Source organism: Tachysurus fulvidraco, chromosome 11 (genome assembly GCF_022655615.1).
Source record: "Tachysurus fulvidraco isolate hzauxx_2018 chromosome 11, HZAU_PFXX_2.0, whole genome shotgun sequence".
Lineage (NCBI taxonomy): Eukaryota > Metazoa > Chordata > Actinopteri > Siluriformes > Bagridae > Tachysurus > Tachysurus fulvidraco.
In genome coordinates, this window is record NC_062528.1 from 10,931,879 (window position 1) to 10,947,437 (window position 15,559).

At 37.7% G+C, this 15,559-nt stretch overlaps 2 protein-coding genes across 10 annotated transcripts in view; both read right to left on the bottom strand.

Moving 5' to 3' along the window:
• Positions 1 to 220: 220 nt before the first annotated feature.
• Positions 221 to 2,876, bottom strand: LOC113643526 (dehydrogenase/reductase SDR family member 13-like). Its single transcript, XM_027147821.2, has 5 exons — positions 2,500 to 2,876; positions 1,820 to 1,938; positions 1,499 to 1,622; positions 772 to 1,098; positions 221 to 653 (listed from the first exon to the last, which is right to left on the bottom strand). The coding sequence occupies exons 1-5, from the start codon at positions 2,621 to 2,623 to the stop codon at positions 394 to 396; spliced, it is 954 nt and encodes a 317-aa protein (XP_027003622.2). The 5' UTR covers positions 2,624 to 2,876; the 3' UTR covers positions 221 to 393.
• Positions 2,877 to 3,856: 980 nt separating this feature from the next.
• The window catches only part of sez6b (seizure related 6 homolog b), a 154,054-nt gene continuing 142,351 nt past the window's right edge, over positions 3,857 to 15,559 (bottom strand). Inside the window, exons 11-19 of one of the 9 annotated variants that reach the window (XM_027147813.2) lie at positions 14,280 to 14,474; positions 11,472 to 11,663; positions 9,345 to 9,539; positions 9,206 to 9,244; positions 8,312 to 8,420; positions 8,114 to 8,213; positions 7,588 to 7,596; positions 6,840 to 6,965; positions 3,857 to 6,331 (exon numbers count right to left, since the gene is read on the bottom strand). In XM_027147813.2, the coding sequence (XP_027003614.1) occupies positions 6,885 to 6,965; positions 7,588 to 7,596; positions 8,114 to 8,213; positions 8,312 to 8,420; positions 9,206 to 9,244; positions 9,345 to 9,539; positions 11,472 to 11,663; positions 14,280 to 14,474 (920 nt within the window). In that variant the 3' untranslated portion in view covers positions 3,857 to 6,331; positions 6,840 to 6,884. Of the gene's footprint in view, positions 6,332 to 6,839; positions 6,966 to 7,587; positions 7,600 to 8,113; positions 8,214 to 8,311; positions 8,421 to 9,205; positions 9,245 to 9,344; positions 9,540 to 11,471; positions 11,664 to 14,279; positions 14,475 to 15,559 lie in introns of all 9 variants that reach the window. The other 8 variants (XM_027147810.2, XM_027147812.2, XM_027147811.2 and 5 more) reach the window with 8 other exon arrangements.

Here is a 15,559-nt window from a genome sequence, read left to right on the forward strand (position 1 = left end):
AGCTCAAGCTCAGTCATATTAAACTAATTCAAAACAGATAAAACTGATTCAAAATATACCAAACTTTATAATTAAAGTCACACTTGACAAATACAACCTCTGCGATGGAACTGCAGACATGGAGCTAATCTGCTGCCTTATAAGGCTGGGAATTTCATCTGCCAGTTGTTCATTGTCATGTGTGGATATTATTAGAAGTAAAAGACAGCTTAAGCATATACCATGATCACATCTATGTTTTTTAATAAGCTATTATTTTACCCAATACAAAAATTTAGATTACCCCTGAATAATGACAATTTGAACAGCAGTTTTACATATTTCTCCACACAGAATTTATGAAAGTCTCTGAACCATTATATGGCTCTTTGAATATTCGGTCCAGAGCTTATTTCATGGCAGGCCACACAACTTCTCACTCACTTCCCAGAGCTTCTTAGCCACTGCATCATCCTTAGCCTTGGCCCGAACCTCCTTTAGTCCACAGTTGGAGAAATATCGACCACTCAGGCTTTCGATGCCTTCCTGGAGTGCACAGTACAAAGTTGTCTGGGTGCCTGACTCCACATCTTTGAAGAACAGGGCTCCTATAAATTTCAACAACTTCTTGAACCCTGGCTGAACATTGCGAGACAACTCGGAATTGATAGCCCCTGCAAAACATAAGGTAGGACACTTAACTCAAGGAAAATTTTAAGCATAAGAACAATAAAATGTCAGGCGATTTGTAAACGCCGTCACCGATTCCTTAATGAACAGAACAATGCTGACCTGGGTGGAGGCTGTAGCATGTGACCCGAGTTCCTTGAAGCCTCTTTGCAAGCTCATGTGTGAACAGCACATTGCACAGCTTACTGTTGCTGTATATCCTGAAGACATCCTTAAAAGAGTTGCCTTTTCCAAATTCTTTGTGAGCAATAAGTAGGTTAAAGTCAAGGTTCCCAAAATCATGGCACATTGAGGATACAGTAACAACTCTGCTTGGCCCACATTCTTTGAGTTTGTCCAGTAAGAGATTGGTCAGGAGGAAGTGACCGATATGATTGACTCCAAACATCAAACCAAGATCATCCTCTGTAGTGCCCTGCATATAAACCCCTACAAGAAAACACATTTGCGCATTAAGAAAATGGGCTGTGGAGGAAATAATCAATATATATAATCAAACCCCAGGTGCTATTCATATCATGTCACTCCAATGTATTTGGCTGCTCAGCACATAATACAGATGTACTCCAACAGTCGTAGTAGTTCCCCTCACCACATCCTATCTTTCAGACGTTCATACCCTTTGTCAGTATTTCAGGTCCAGTAATACTGATCTACTGGCGGTGCCTAAGATCAAACTGACAAACCTTTTACTACCTTGGCACCTAATCCACCCATTAAGGTCCTCATTACTGTTATGACTTCACCTAAGAGTTATTTCAACCCTTTAACTTATGTGACCTTTCATAAACAGCACTGCTCAATGGTGTGGTACAGAACTCAACCGAACCTGCATTGTTGATAAGAATATCCAGTCTTTTTTCTGTTTTGAGGAACGTTTCAGCAAAGGAACGAATGGACTTCTGACTGGCCAGATCCAGCTGCATGAACACCACATTATTGCTTCGGCTCTCCTGAAAATAATATTTTTCATGTAAAATCATCTAAGGGAGTACTACGGTTAAGCAAAAGAAACATCCAGGGTAAATGTTCAGGAGTTAAAACACTGACAAACATTTTCCTAATTGCAACATGATTTTATTTGTCTTCATTTACATTGCCCCACTGTGCATGTATTCATGGATGAAGGAGGAAATGTCAATTTTCTCACTCTTTTGACGATAGCCAGGGCTGCTTCAGCACGTACGACACTGCGGCAGGCCAGAATAACACGAGCTCCTCTCCGGGCCAAATCTACAGCTGCTTCCCTTCCAATCCCTGTGTTACTGCCTGCCAACAAAATTCAGGTAATGGTGACATAAACACATTTATAAAGAACATGTTACATGAACCAGACAAGATTTACATCTCAGATGGTCAGATTACAGGTTATATTACAATCCAAAACATCTGATTCAACAGAATAAGTCATAAGAATAAGACAGAATAATAAAAATAGGAAAAGGAAGAACAAGAATAAAAAATACAGAGCAAAGAAAGCTGTGCAAATACACAGATATATAATATTGAAATCCATGCAGATATTAATACCATACTTTGTGTATATACAGTATTTCTATTACTATTAGTGCAGGAGTAATAGTTTTAATATAGAGTAATAAACTCTGTTTATTTTACATACAGCACTCTTCCTCTTTCTACTCTGTAGTTTCAGGTACAACATGTTAAACAAATAAATGGAGATCATAATTTCACCATACAGATCATTTTATCATGCAGTTTTGTTCTTTCTGTCACTTCTTATTTCCGGTTCACAGTAAAACATAAACATGGGTATAAACGGACATAACGATAGTGAGATTTCAGCACGACACCGACACAAACACTTACCGGTAATGATCACTGTTTTGCCGTGAAGCTCTTTCTTGCTCTTGCATCTCTTTCCTGACACAAATTTCCGAAGTAAAATAAAAACTCCTGCGATAACTCCGGCGAACAGAATAAGGGCAGACATGACTGGTTTACACACTTCCGGTTCGAGTCAGCTTTAAAAACACAACAAAACTGGACCAACGAGTTGAGCTTCTAAAGTCAGCAACAATTCTTTAACAGACCGACAACTTTTAATTAGTGTTTAGAGACAGAAATTATTTTTACTTAATTAATTTTTATTTTATTTAATACCCCTGACAGAAGGTACAACTGTGTGTGAAGTATTCGCAATAAATTAATAAATCAATTTGTTAATATTAAAAAGATATACACTCGGTGTCCACGTTTATGCAGCAATCTGATCAGCCAATCATGTGGCAGCAGTGCAATGATGTTTGTAAGTCACGCCTCAGTGATCTATTCAGCCAATCATGTGGCAGCAGTGCAATGATGTTTGTATAACACCTCAAGAGCTTCTGGTCATGTTCACATCAAAGATCAGTGGCTTTGTGATTATGGCACATGGAGGTCAGTTTGAAATTGCTTTTGATATATAATGTGTGGTCTGAGATGCCTTTCTGTTCAACACGGATGTAAAGAGTGCAGATTTGAGTTACTATAGACTTCCTGGAATCTCAGCTAGTTTATTCGTTATCATCAGCACAGTGTTTCAGCCTGCAGATTCTTAAACTCTCAGGATGTTTTGTACCATTCTGTGTAAACCCATTTGGCACCAGCAACCATGCAATAGTTATATTTACAGATATTACACTTTTCCCCATTCTGATGTTTGATTTGAACATTAACTTTTCTCTAAGCTCTTGAACTCAATGACTATGAAAAAAACATACATGAAGGAAAAACCACTCTCTGCACTGACAAGTTAGAAACAAGTTAATTAAATTAAAAGCTCTTGACCTGTATCTGTTCGATTCAATACATAATGCTGCTGCCACATAAGTGACTGTTTGAATAACTGCATAAATGAGCAGGCGTTCCTATCAAAGTTTTTATACATTTGCATCCAGATAGCAACCAAGTTTCAGCATACGCAACTTTCTTTTGGTTTATTTTCTTTGTTGATTGCATCATGTCATGGTCATAATTCTTGAATCTGCGATGACTATGTTGTGGCATGAAATATACATATATAACGTGAGGAAGTATAGCAGCTTAGATGTCATTGAGGTGGCCGGTATAATCATCCAGTAGTGTCATAGTCCTTGCTTTATTGACTTGTTTTCCTTTTACTGACCCAATAAAGACATAGGAGTTATCCAAAAAGTTATTTGTTTATTATTACATGTGGATATTTTTAACCTTCAGTTGGGTTTATACAGCAAATAAATAGCTAATATAGTTGTTATATATATGACACACAAGCTGAAAGAGTTGCTCCAACACATTAAACCAGTCTTAAAATAAAAACAATACCAATATAAGAGAAAGAATTATATTTTTCACATATACATTAGTGTACAGTATTTTTATCCCAGCTTAGGAGGTTTAAGAGCAGAGAGAGTTAAGAGCCTTTCTCAAGGGTCCAACAGTGGCAAGGTGGAGTTTTTGGGGCTTGAACCCAGACTTTCTGGTCAATAACTGAGATTTTATAAATTAACCAAATGATGATCTTCATATCTCTAGCCAACATTACAAAAGCTATGCTTCTTTCAAAGCTTTTAGAAAGAGACGAAGAGAAGGTATTGACCAGGCCATAGGATATTAATAGTTTCCTAAATACTGTTGCTTTCCATGTTTCCCCATTTCTGAACTGTCAGGTCAGGTTTTGTGAAGCTGCACACCAGCTGCACTTGTTCTAATGCTGAAGGTACTAATGGGAAGAGGTAAAGGTACTTTTGTCACATAATTAAGGTCATTGTAATCATTGCAGGACTGTTCATTTGTTTCAAAACAATACGAGAACTTGCCTCAAGATAAACTTAATAAAAGTGCATTTTTCCTCCTGAAGTGTTTATATGCAGGTTATGTGAATGGCCACATGAGAGATTATGGGAGGTGAGTTTTACATGATGGGGACCTTTGCTACTCTGTGATATGTTCAAACAGGTTTATAAGAAAAGAAATTGCTGCTGCTTGTAAGGTTGTGTTGATGGTTATGTATTTCTGTAAGCACAATAATAAGCTTGAGAATCTTTAGTGTAGTTATTTTAGATTTTAAATGAAATGCTTCAATAAAAAATTTTAAATCACCATTTATAGTCAAAGTTTCAATATCATAAGAAGTAAAGTGGTATTGTGCCATCTGTATTTAAATATATTCAGCATTTATCATAGTATACTCACTATGCTGGGAACCATGACTGAATGAATGTTTTTGTTTTGTTTTTAAGAATAGAGCAAATTTTTGTGGAAAAGCAAAGTAAAATCTGATAAATTATGATACTGTCAACTAAATCAGATACCATAAAATGATGATTGTTATTTTAAGGACAGGTCCTTTTCAGTCCATGCATTTATACGATATTTTACGATTTTTATATTTTTGTATGGGTGATTAAATTTGATGTAATTTTGCTTATTACTACAAAGAAGGAATAAAAAAAAGGCAACAAACTTTTTAAATTTGATGATTAAAAGCATCAGAAACAAAAGAGGACACCAATATATAAAACATGCACAAATTTATTTGACAAAAGAGAGAGAGCGACAGAGAGAGAGAGAGAGAGAGAGAGAGAGAGAGAGAGAGTGTGTGTGTTTGTTTGTGTGTTGTTTGTGTATGTGTATATATGTGTATGTGTGTGTTTTTTTGTGTATGTGTGTATGTGTGACAGACATATAATAATCAATGTGATCGTTTATTTTTATCCCCCAAAATAACATTTGTGTTCCATAATCAGTCTGACTGATCTATTGTCACATTCATAAATGAAAAAACAAAACTCCAGTTCTACGTTTTTTGTTGTTTTTTTTATCACAGCCTCTCTGTGCTTATGAAGAAGACTACTACACTAAAATGAATTCTAATAACAAATAAATAAAAAAAATTCATTAAAGAGAGACATCAAATGAATGATGACAGTAGGTGCAGGTCAAAGTCTAGACTGCAATCTATACAGGATATGGTCTGGTGTATCCTTCACTAATGCAATAGCGCAACAGTCTTTGTGGCAGCCTGAAGTTTAAAGAAAATGCCAGAAAGGCACAAGTATGTAATGTCTAGTTTAATATCTAATTTTATCTAAGTGTTTTTATTTCAGAAAACATGAAAAGATGTTTCTTGTATCCATATATCATGTTTTAATATTAACAGAATAGAATGGAATGGTCAGCTGAAGTAAAACAGAATTAGTTATGCATATTTAAATGCAAATTTCTTTTGTATCTTCAATGCTGTGCCCATGTGGCCTGTTTGTTCCTTTTCTCATTTCATTTGACTAAATTGTTAAAAGTAACCTGACTAATTTGCAGCCTAGACTTTGGGATGCAGCTAGTCTTTCATTTTGGTAGTTTTATCTCCAGCTTTTTGCTCCACAACTGGATAAATCTGTAAAAGCACTGCTGCTAGACCACTGATATTGAATCTCTACAAAAATAAGATCATATTCTCCACGCTCTTTGCAGTACTTGTGGAAATTCTCTGACAAACAGGATATTTACACCTGACCAGAAGAGGAAAGGTGGGGTGCGAGAAGGGCGAGATGAGGATAAGAGGAGGTCAGAAAGCAGGCGAAAGGTGCTGGGGAACCTCCACAAGGCAAAGAAAGGCTTAAGGTCCTCAGTGTGGACATATGCAGTATGTCTAAATGGAGACTTCATACTCTCTTGTGTCCTGTAGAACATAAAAAAAATACACATTTAAATGCAGAGCAGGACTAATACAATATTTTGTGACATATTCAGGTTCTCAAATCAGGAGTCCAGGGATTTTCTGGGGTCTGGGAACCATAAACAGAAGTTGTTTTTTAATATAGTGGTGAAAATAACAGCCCACTATTACTATTTTATATCATACATACATACACAATATATTACACTGAGTTGGACTGGTCAGTTATTTTTACTTTTAAATTATTACTATTATATATAATGTAGTATTCCTAACATAAATTAATAAGCCTAATATTTGTTTAGTTGGATGTTTGATAAATCTGTACTGGAGGTTATTCTACAGTTTCAAAGGGCTCCCTAACTGCAAAATGTATGAGAACAGTGGGAATACACAACACCACTGCAAGTGGAATTATAGTATGGAGTTGAAAAAGAAAGAACAAAACAAAGTCAAAGCAGATGTGAATGCAAACGTAAGAGTGAGATGGAAATAAAAACACCCATCACACCTATGGTTCCGACCTGCTTTGCTCCCAACAGTGCTATTCCACCGATCAACTCTCCTTACAGGCTTTCTCATTACAACAGTATCCTATAGGGAAGAAGCGCTGGTGTCTGGGCGCAATGATCACTCTCTGTTCAAACATGAAACCATGAAAAGAAAGGCAATGCAGAGGTCATGAAAAGCTGATGAAATATTTCAAATAATTCAGTGAAAGAGAAACTATGCTGTTGGAAAAATGTCAGCGTATCAACGTCTGGTCAGAAATAACAAAAACATAAAAGCTATGAAACTTCCACAACGACCGTGTACGCAATAAGTTCATGCTAGGTGAGCGCAGAGCTGTAACCGTCACGGCGTTTCTACTTTAGATTTGATATTTTCTATGCACAAACACCTTCAAGTCCTAACCTAGTAGAAGACAGCTCAGATATAAAAACAGTACACACATGAGGGAGCTCATCTCCAAAGGCAGTGTTTCCATTCACACCTGATGGAGGTGCTAATGAGTCTGTCTCTGGTTCTCCCTGATCCACTTTAATGTGAACACGCAAACACACACAAACTGACTGGACCCCTGGGCTACAGATTTCACAGCAGTACATCAAAGTGCATCATGTTGCCCTAATCACAGTGATGATGTGTCAGAAAACAAACATTACAAACAGAAGGTGTGAATTGAAGCCACTCTGTGACACAAGAAGCCCATAACAAATAGATAATGGGATTGAATACGTGCTGTCAGTTGTGCTCACCTCACTGTTCTTCTGGGACGCAAAGAAAAGCGAGAGAGGAAAGACAAGAACGAGAAAGTATTAAAGCTTTAGAAATAGAAACTGCCAGGAGGATGATGAGAGGGGAACAAGGACAATAGCCTGATGATTAAAGGGTGAACAAATTACTTTCAGAATAATACCTTTTCTAAATCATACACATCAGTGGAATGTATTTTAAATAAATTTCATATTGTTTTAAACATAAAGCTTAACACGGTTGACACATTTCTAAAGGTGTGGAATTTCTTTTCATATCCCAACATTAAAGTGAATTAGATTTGGTACATCAGCCTGCAATAAGGTAAAACAGCTGGTGCTTAAAAATCATAACTTTAAGTTTATAATTTCATTCCAGATGTACAATTATAGTCATGAACAGCTGATTACAACTCTGTCCTGGAAACTAAAGCTACTAATAAAGCACAGAAGCTACACATTAGGGTTAGATTGAGAATGTGGGGTATTGACAACTGAATGTGACCACTGAGGTGATGTGCGTACTTACTGCTGTCTCGTAGATGGGGTTTTCAAAGGCTGTCTCGCCTCTGATCTGGTCGTACTGTGGTGATGTGGACATGGGCAATCGAAACGTCTTTCCTTGCACCCTTAAAACAGAGCAACAGCAAAGACTACATGTAACATTCATCTACAGAAAAGTAAAATAATAGAGCTGTTTCAGGAATAGCTTTTTACCCAAGCTTACCTTGAAATATAGAAGTATATGGACGTGACAATTAACATAACTATAGCTACAGGGATGAAGATGGTAAAAACCACGTTGGCTCCTTCCATGCTGAAGTCTGTTCGGGCAACTAGACAGAAATATTGACTATGTTAGTGAAGTAATAAATTGCAATATGTATGCAGCAGTATACGTTTTCAAGGGTTATCTGATCAGACCATTATCGCATTAATGATTGATTATCTAAAGCTGATGTCATGCTGTTTGTGGTGTGATGGTATGCCTCCAGAGATTATTTGAGAAGACAACTCTGTTTAATGGGACAGCATACAAGGTTCACAATGATGGCTGTATTCTATAAGTCGCATCCATAAGTATGCTGATACATGCAGCTATAGGATGCGATGCTCCATTAGTAATGGAGAAACTTGCATGCTTGCTATTTGGTGAAACCTGACACAGTATATATTTAGTTTTCCATATTATTTTGTTCACCACATATTCATCAGATTATTAAATTAAAATTCCAAATGTTTCTGAATGTCATATTGTCAATCCATTTTGGGTTTAGTAAGCCTATAGGATAGTCTGAAGTATAACTGTCTAGGAACATCCGCTCATGTAGATGCTGTTGAAAACCAAACAGAATGCCAGTGCCAGTCGAACACAAAAGTGGACACTGGTCTGGAGGAAGCTGAATTTTTGGGGTAATCGACCAAAAATCTACATTTTCTTTCTCTTCTACTGGCTGAGTGCCATGCAGAAGTTGAAACCAGTTGACCTTCCTGCTTCTGAACTCATTGTGAGTTGAGTCATAGTGAAATTGATTAAAAATAATGTGTTTGAAAGCACTGTGGCAAATTTTCCAGAACAGCGTAAACCTAGCCCAAGGCAGTGAAAAGTTACAGTTCTTACCATCGAGCCTGCGCTCATTTACATACACCAGTACTGCTGCTGAAAGCAAAGGAGGAATTTCTTTTAGCAAAAAATAAAACTTTCCATCAGTGTATGAACAATTGCATCTGTTTTATTAGGAGCTGAAGATAGAGGCTACCTTTGCACACTGGAAGCGGGTGACTCCACTTTGATGGGCGACTGGGGACACACCGAATATTCGCCTCCCCAATGAGCTTGTAGCCACTTAGGCAGGAGAAGTGCAATATCTCTCCTGCTTGGTAGAACTGCTTCTCTGATAGCTGGATACCGAATGCTGGGATTCCAGGGTTCCTACAGGCTTCATACGTATCAGCTGAAGCACAGAGAATAGATAAACACATGCAGCTCATTTGATAAACATGCACCTCAGTTTGTGATTATCATTAATTCGGTAAACAATGGCAAATGATGCCGATTCATCATAAAAGAAAAGTTAAAGGACCTTGAGTTGCTCATCACAGGATGTGTGTGTGTGTGTGTGTGTGTGTGTGTGTGTGTGTGTGTGTGTGTAGACAACGAACAAATCAAGATTACCGAAAGGGGGCGCTGTCTCGCAACACATACATTTATATCATGCAATACACTCAAGAATGTATGCAAGTATGAAAGGAGCAACCTAGACATATTTTATAGATGTCTTGCCAACTAGCAAACAATGAGGTAAGAGGATTATAAAGACCTACAATAAAAGGTAATGTTTTCTTTGATAGTATAAAGTTCAGTCTACATTTTAAATGTACATTTAAATTTTTTTGCTTCGCATCTCTATTCTCTACTTGTTTTGGATAATTAAGGAAGTGTTCAGCACTGGATATTCCCAGCATCACCACGGCAATATCACATGCACCTCCCAGACGGTCTTACATGTAATAAGCTTCTGTCATGTTCACAGAAAATCAGACACACATTATGAAGGAAAGCAGCAGTTTGAAGAAGCCTAAAGCTTTGCCACAGTCCTTGACATCAGAGACTGTATGCATTATTATGTGCTTACAATAAAAGCATGTTTACATAAATCACAAAAACTACAATTGATTTTTCTATAAATTTGGTTTTTGACGTAGCGGCTGCGATAGCATCAGAAGGTTTCGAAGGACACCATCGAATTAGTTTGATGTCTTTAAAGCAATCTTTTGCTTCTCGATCTGCCTCACATCAGAAAGCCACTTTTTGCACTATAATTCAGGTATCAGTTTTATCGGCAAAGAAAGAAGCTCCTTGGAGATTGGGAAGATGCCCAACTGACAGCTGTGTTTTGTGACCATAAAGTCAGCAGGGCATTAGTAACTACACAGCCTCACCATTTAATACAGTTTGAAGCTATCATGCCTGACTAGCATAGGCTTCACACTACCCTCTAGTGACTTTCTAGGTGAAGCCCAACATATTTTCCTTTTTCCTATTTTCTTTTCATAGGCTTTGAATAGAAAATGTCTGATGTATGGAAACAATCCATCTACCTTTCTCAATCTTTGCAATATATCTAACAATAGGAATAATTCAGTACCGCATAGACACACTGCCTGCAGTTCTACTTTGTTAATAGGAATGTATTCAATTTACGTAGGTAGACTGGATCTATTAAATATGTTAGATTTGCTGATGAAACAAGAGCTTGGCAGCTGTGGGGTATTTTAAAGATATAAATTTGGCAAGAAAACATGACCCTGTCAACTCAGTCCTGTCCACTGAAGGGGTGTTCATTGATTAAGTACCTGGCAGCACACAATAATTCCTTCCTATGTGTGTGTGTGTGTGTCTGTGTGTGTCACTTGTTGCAATTCCTATTTTTTGAACATTACAGACAATTATACCTCTATGACCTCCTTCCCTACAATTGTGCTTCATCTACAAAGATAAATGAATTACTGCAAATCAGGGAAACACTGTTGTACACAAAGTAGGTCATTAGGACATTTGTTGAATAGCAAGGCTCTGACTCTGGATAAGCTGCTGCTGATACCAATAATCACCACAGACTCCTATTATGGTCCATTCAACCACTTTACACATAATTCATTTTAGTAGCTCTTGACTTAGGCTGCTGTACTTTGTGTCATAAAAAACAAGGCCCAATCTGTTCCCCCATCCCTCATGTGGATATGCTGTGACAGAAACGTAATCAAACAGCCACTAATGAAAATGCCACAGTGCAGTTCTGGAATATCAATCTCCTAATGAAACAACTGGACAAGCTTATTACAGTGAATCACGCTTAGTTCTGAGGAATGAAAGCGATACTCACGGATGCATTTGGGTGGTTTCTCACTCCACTTGGGTCCCGTGGAATCGCGCTTGTAACAGGAAAGGAGACTGTTTCCAGATAGAGAGTAGCCCTTGTTGCAGATGTACTGCACTGTGGAGCCTACTATCAGTCGAGGACCTGACATCACCCTGTGGCTGTGCTCTACCATACCAGGGTCTGGGCATGACAGCACTGTGGAAACACACAGTTCAAATACAAAATGGTTTGCTTCCTATTCTTCATTCATTTGTTCATCTTTAGTTAGTGTGACGGTGGATCTGAAGCCTATGCTGAGAAGACAAACAAATGAATTACACACACACTTTTTTTGTATCCACTTATCAGCATGTATTTGGAAAATGAGGAAAAGGTATTTGAAGTATCTAAAGAAAACTCACGTATAAAAATTAAACAAGATTTAAAATGAAAAATTGTGTAATGGCTGATATAACTAAATCTATACATCAAAATATCATTAAAATATCATATGTCTGCTCTCTGCTGATGATATATTAAATTGGTTATAATTTCCTTCTTGAAGTTTGGTTTGTTATCAGTTTTTAGTTCTTTCCTGTTTCCATTGTGTGAAACATGTAAGGAATAATGCAGTTGTTTGGGAACATGGTTAAGGAATTTTTAATGATAGTAGTAATCTGAGTAAATGTAGACATTTGGACAGTGTTTGGTACAGACTGGTAATTTTATCATTTAATTTAATCGGCTCGTCTTCCTGTTTCTGAAGCGGCTAACACCATAGTACAGCCAAAAAAACATCAGTGGACCCTGTGTGTCACCTGTGATCATCATGAGTCTCTCAACGTGAAAAAGTTATATACAATAAAACATCATGATGTTTTATATCGGTTGTTACCTGTATGATTACTATAAACAAAATACAACACTTGGGTTTACCAATAGATGGCATTAAAGGATCATAACTCTGGTTAAATTAACAAAATCCTTTTATCAGGACAAATTATGAAATACTTTAATTTTAAATTTGAGAAAACTTGAAACTATCAAAGTTTCAAGTTTGATAGTTTCAAACCATCATTCATTCATTCATTCATTCATTCATTCATTCATTCATATTCTATAACCACTTTTCCTAGACAGGTTTGGTTGTGGATCCAGATCATATCCCAGCTGTGACTGTGGCAGGGACACACCCTGATTGGAGCTGAAGTCCATTGCAGTATGACATCCACACACATTTACACACCTTAGGACAATTTAGTGTAGCTATATTTTTGGGAGGCGAGAGAAATCAGATTCCAGAGGGAATCCTTGTGGACACGAGGATAATTTCTAAATCAGAAATTAGACACAGGTCTAAGATGAACACTTGAAATTAGACACAAACAGACGGAGTAATACCTGCTGCACCACAAAACATTTAATTTGTAATTTTTACTATTTAACTGTGATTTATTGAATGTTTCTGTATTATCCTCCCCACACAACACAGTATTTAGTGATCGGGTACAAAACAAAGTACAAAGTTTAGTAGATGGACAATGGTTTTAAATTTTAAGCTACTGTGTTACTTTTGTCAGCTCTGAACTCTGGGAAATTTCCATTGTGTTTATTCTGGCTACTCTCTTAAGATTATTCCGCAAGGTGCTTCTATAAGGACAAACCAAAATGACTGCATAGAGCGAGAACATGCACACCTGGATTTGTTCCCATCCAGGCAGCTAGCCAGAGACACACCTTGATCTGCCTTTTACTAGTCATCACAAGTAACAGAAGGAGACCCAGTGTCCTCTAGTCTAGTACACAAAATAATAATAAACCCACACACTAGCCCAGCTGCAGCACACAAACCAATTTCTTTTCCTGGCAGGACAGCATCAGGTGACAGGATGCTGAGAGCTCTGTATCTCTCCCACTCCTGCTGCTGCTTCTTTTGTGCTTCCAGAGCAGGACAGAAAACAGCAGGTGATGTGGAGCGACTAGGACAAAAGCCTGAGCTGTTATTTCTGTCTGCATGTTGACTTGCTGAGCAAGTCCACAAATGATGCAACATGGAACGGGCAGAGGTTTAATCTTGATGTCAGTGACCAATGACATCTGCTACAACAAAAGGCGAGATGTGCAGTTGTCCTGAATTCATCATTCTTTGATAACAAAACAGGGCCTAAAGGGGACCCATGAGGATTACCAAAGCCACAGGCAATGCTGGAAAATGTCTGATGTGTTTGGACAAGAAATAACATAAATTAAAACCAGGTAGTGGAAATCCAAGTCATTATCCATCAATCTCTTCCTCTCTCTCCTGTAAAGTTCTATGCTGCAAATAGAATCTAAAAGCGACATGTTACTGTCTAGAGCATCAGTCCTGATTAGTGGTCTTGCTAAAATAATTTAAAAAAAGCTTTCTGTCCTATGTTTCTATATCTTCTATTATCTGTTCAGGGCTCCAGTGGTGTGGCTTAAAACTTAAAAGATGTGCATGCAAATGGTTTTTTTTTTTTACTTCCCATTGTGTAAATATGATTTTTTTGTTTTGTTCGTACTTGATCACAATATTTAAACATTCAATTTCCCATAATATGAACAAACTAATAGTCTGCCACCACATTTGCACCACCACAACCACCTTGACCAGGCAATTACTAATGATGAATAAATCAATGGACGGATCAATGAATGAGCGAAAGTTGTACCACAATGAGCCTCATCTAACTACTTGTCCATGCCCAAAGGTAAAAACCTCTTTTTCTTGATTTAGATCACATTATCTGTTCAGTCATAATGATGCATTTGTATTCAGACACATTGTTGTACATCAGATGCATGATTCACCTCTCTCACAGGTAGGCAGGTCCCCACTCCACGTTAAGTCCCACTGGCACATGAGCATTTCAGTACCCACCACCTCGAAGCCTGGGTAACACTGATAGGTTACTACTGTACCATGCACCAGTTCAGGGTGAGAAGTCGTCTTCCAGCCATTAGTTATCTCAGGAAGCTCTGGACATGTGTCATTACGAGGAACCTCTGCAAAGAGAGATACAGAGAGAAAGTGAGATTATACAGCAATCGCTCATCAGGCTGCGGACTAGCAGTGGCGGTTTGTAAGGAGACCGAGAGACGGCTGCCAGGTGATTTGCTAGTGCCCACTTTGATCATGGTGAATCTGGTGAGGGCCATGTGGCTAATGAGTACAAACATGTCATAATTGTTTGCATCGCTGCCAGGCCAAATGGCCAAATCCCATACACCTGCAAGAGCTGGCAAACGTTAACACATGGGGTGTGATGAGACTGCAAAACTCTTCATTCTAGTCCTACTCCTTCTGTATTCTGCTACCCACTCACTCCCTCTTTGCATGGAATTCATTATATCTTATCAGATCTCATTTTATATTTTGGCACCAGCAAAAGCTGATGGAATGGTAGCCCATTCTCATCCCGGGAGGAAAAGTGCTAGACTTAAAAGTCAGCTGTCTCTCTTTCTTCCTGCCTCTTTCACTAGTCCACATGGGTCTTACCCAGTCTTCTGAAATACTAAGCTAACAAGCCTGAGTGGAGGAATGAGATGTTTTATGAATGATTCTTTTGTTTCTCTTTTATTATCACATTCAATTGTAATTTAAAAAAGCTCAAGATGAACTCCAAATTAGTCTTGTAACAATGCTAAATAAATAAATGCAAATGCAATTAACAAAATATTTAAATGACAAAAAATATTCAACAGGTTACACAGTCAAGTCCATAAAACTTGGCACTTCTTAACTGAGGCGAATTGTCCAAATGAGTGTATAAAAAAACATTGTGATTAATGTTCACACTTAAACTAGAAAAACTTCTTACCTTTTCAGGAATAAAAATCAATTTCATGAGAACAAGATAATGACCCCAATACACACATCTGAATCAATACAGAAATGGATTCAAGACATAAAATCAATGTGTTGCAATGGCCAACTCATTTCTACATATGACGCATGCTAAAACATGTGGTGTGTGTGTAGAAAAAGGCAGGCCTTAAAACGCGGTGCATAAAAGTGGGGTCAAGGCTCCATTACAGCAGAGTTATACATTACACAAAGAGGCTCACAGCAGTGAAGGGTGTCAATACTT

Excerpts from the sequence above, each read along its gene's own strand:
- LOC113643526 (XM_027147821.2), bottom strand. The coding sequence starts at position 2,623 with ATGTCTGCCCTTATTCTGTTCGCCGGAGTTATCGCAGGAGTTTTTATT. Across the intron at positions 1,099-1,498 it reads TATTCTTATCAACAATGCAG|GGGTTTATATGCAGGGCACT; the intron begins GTTCGGTTGAGT and ends GTTTTCTTGTAG. Across the intron at positions 654-771 it reads ATGCTACAGCCTCCACCCAG|GGGCTATCAATTCCGAGTTG; the intron begins GTCAGCATTGTT and ends TATGTTTTGCAG.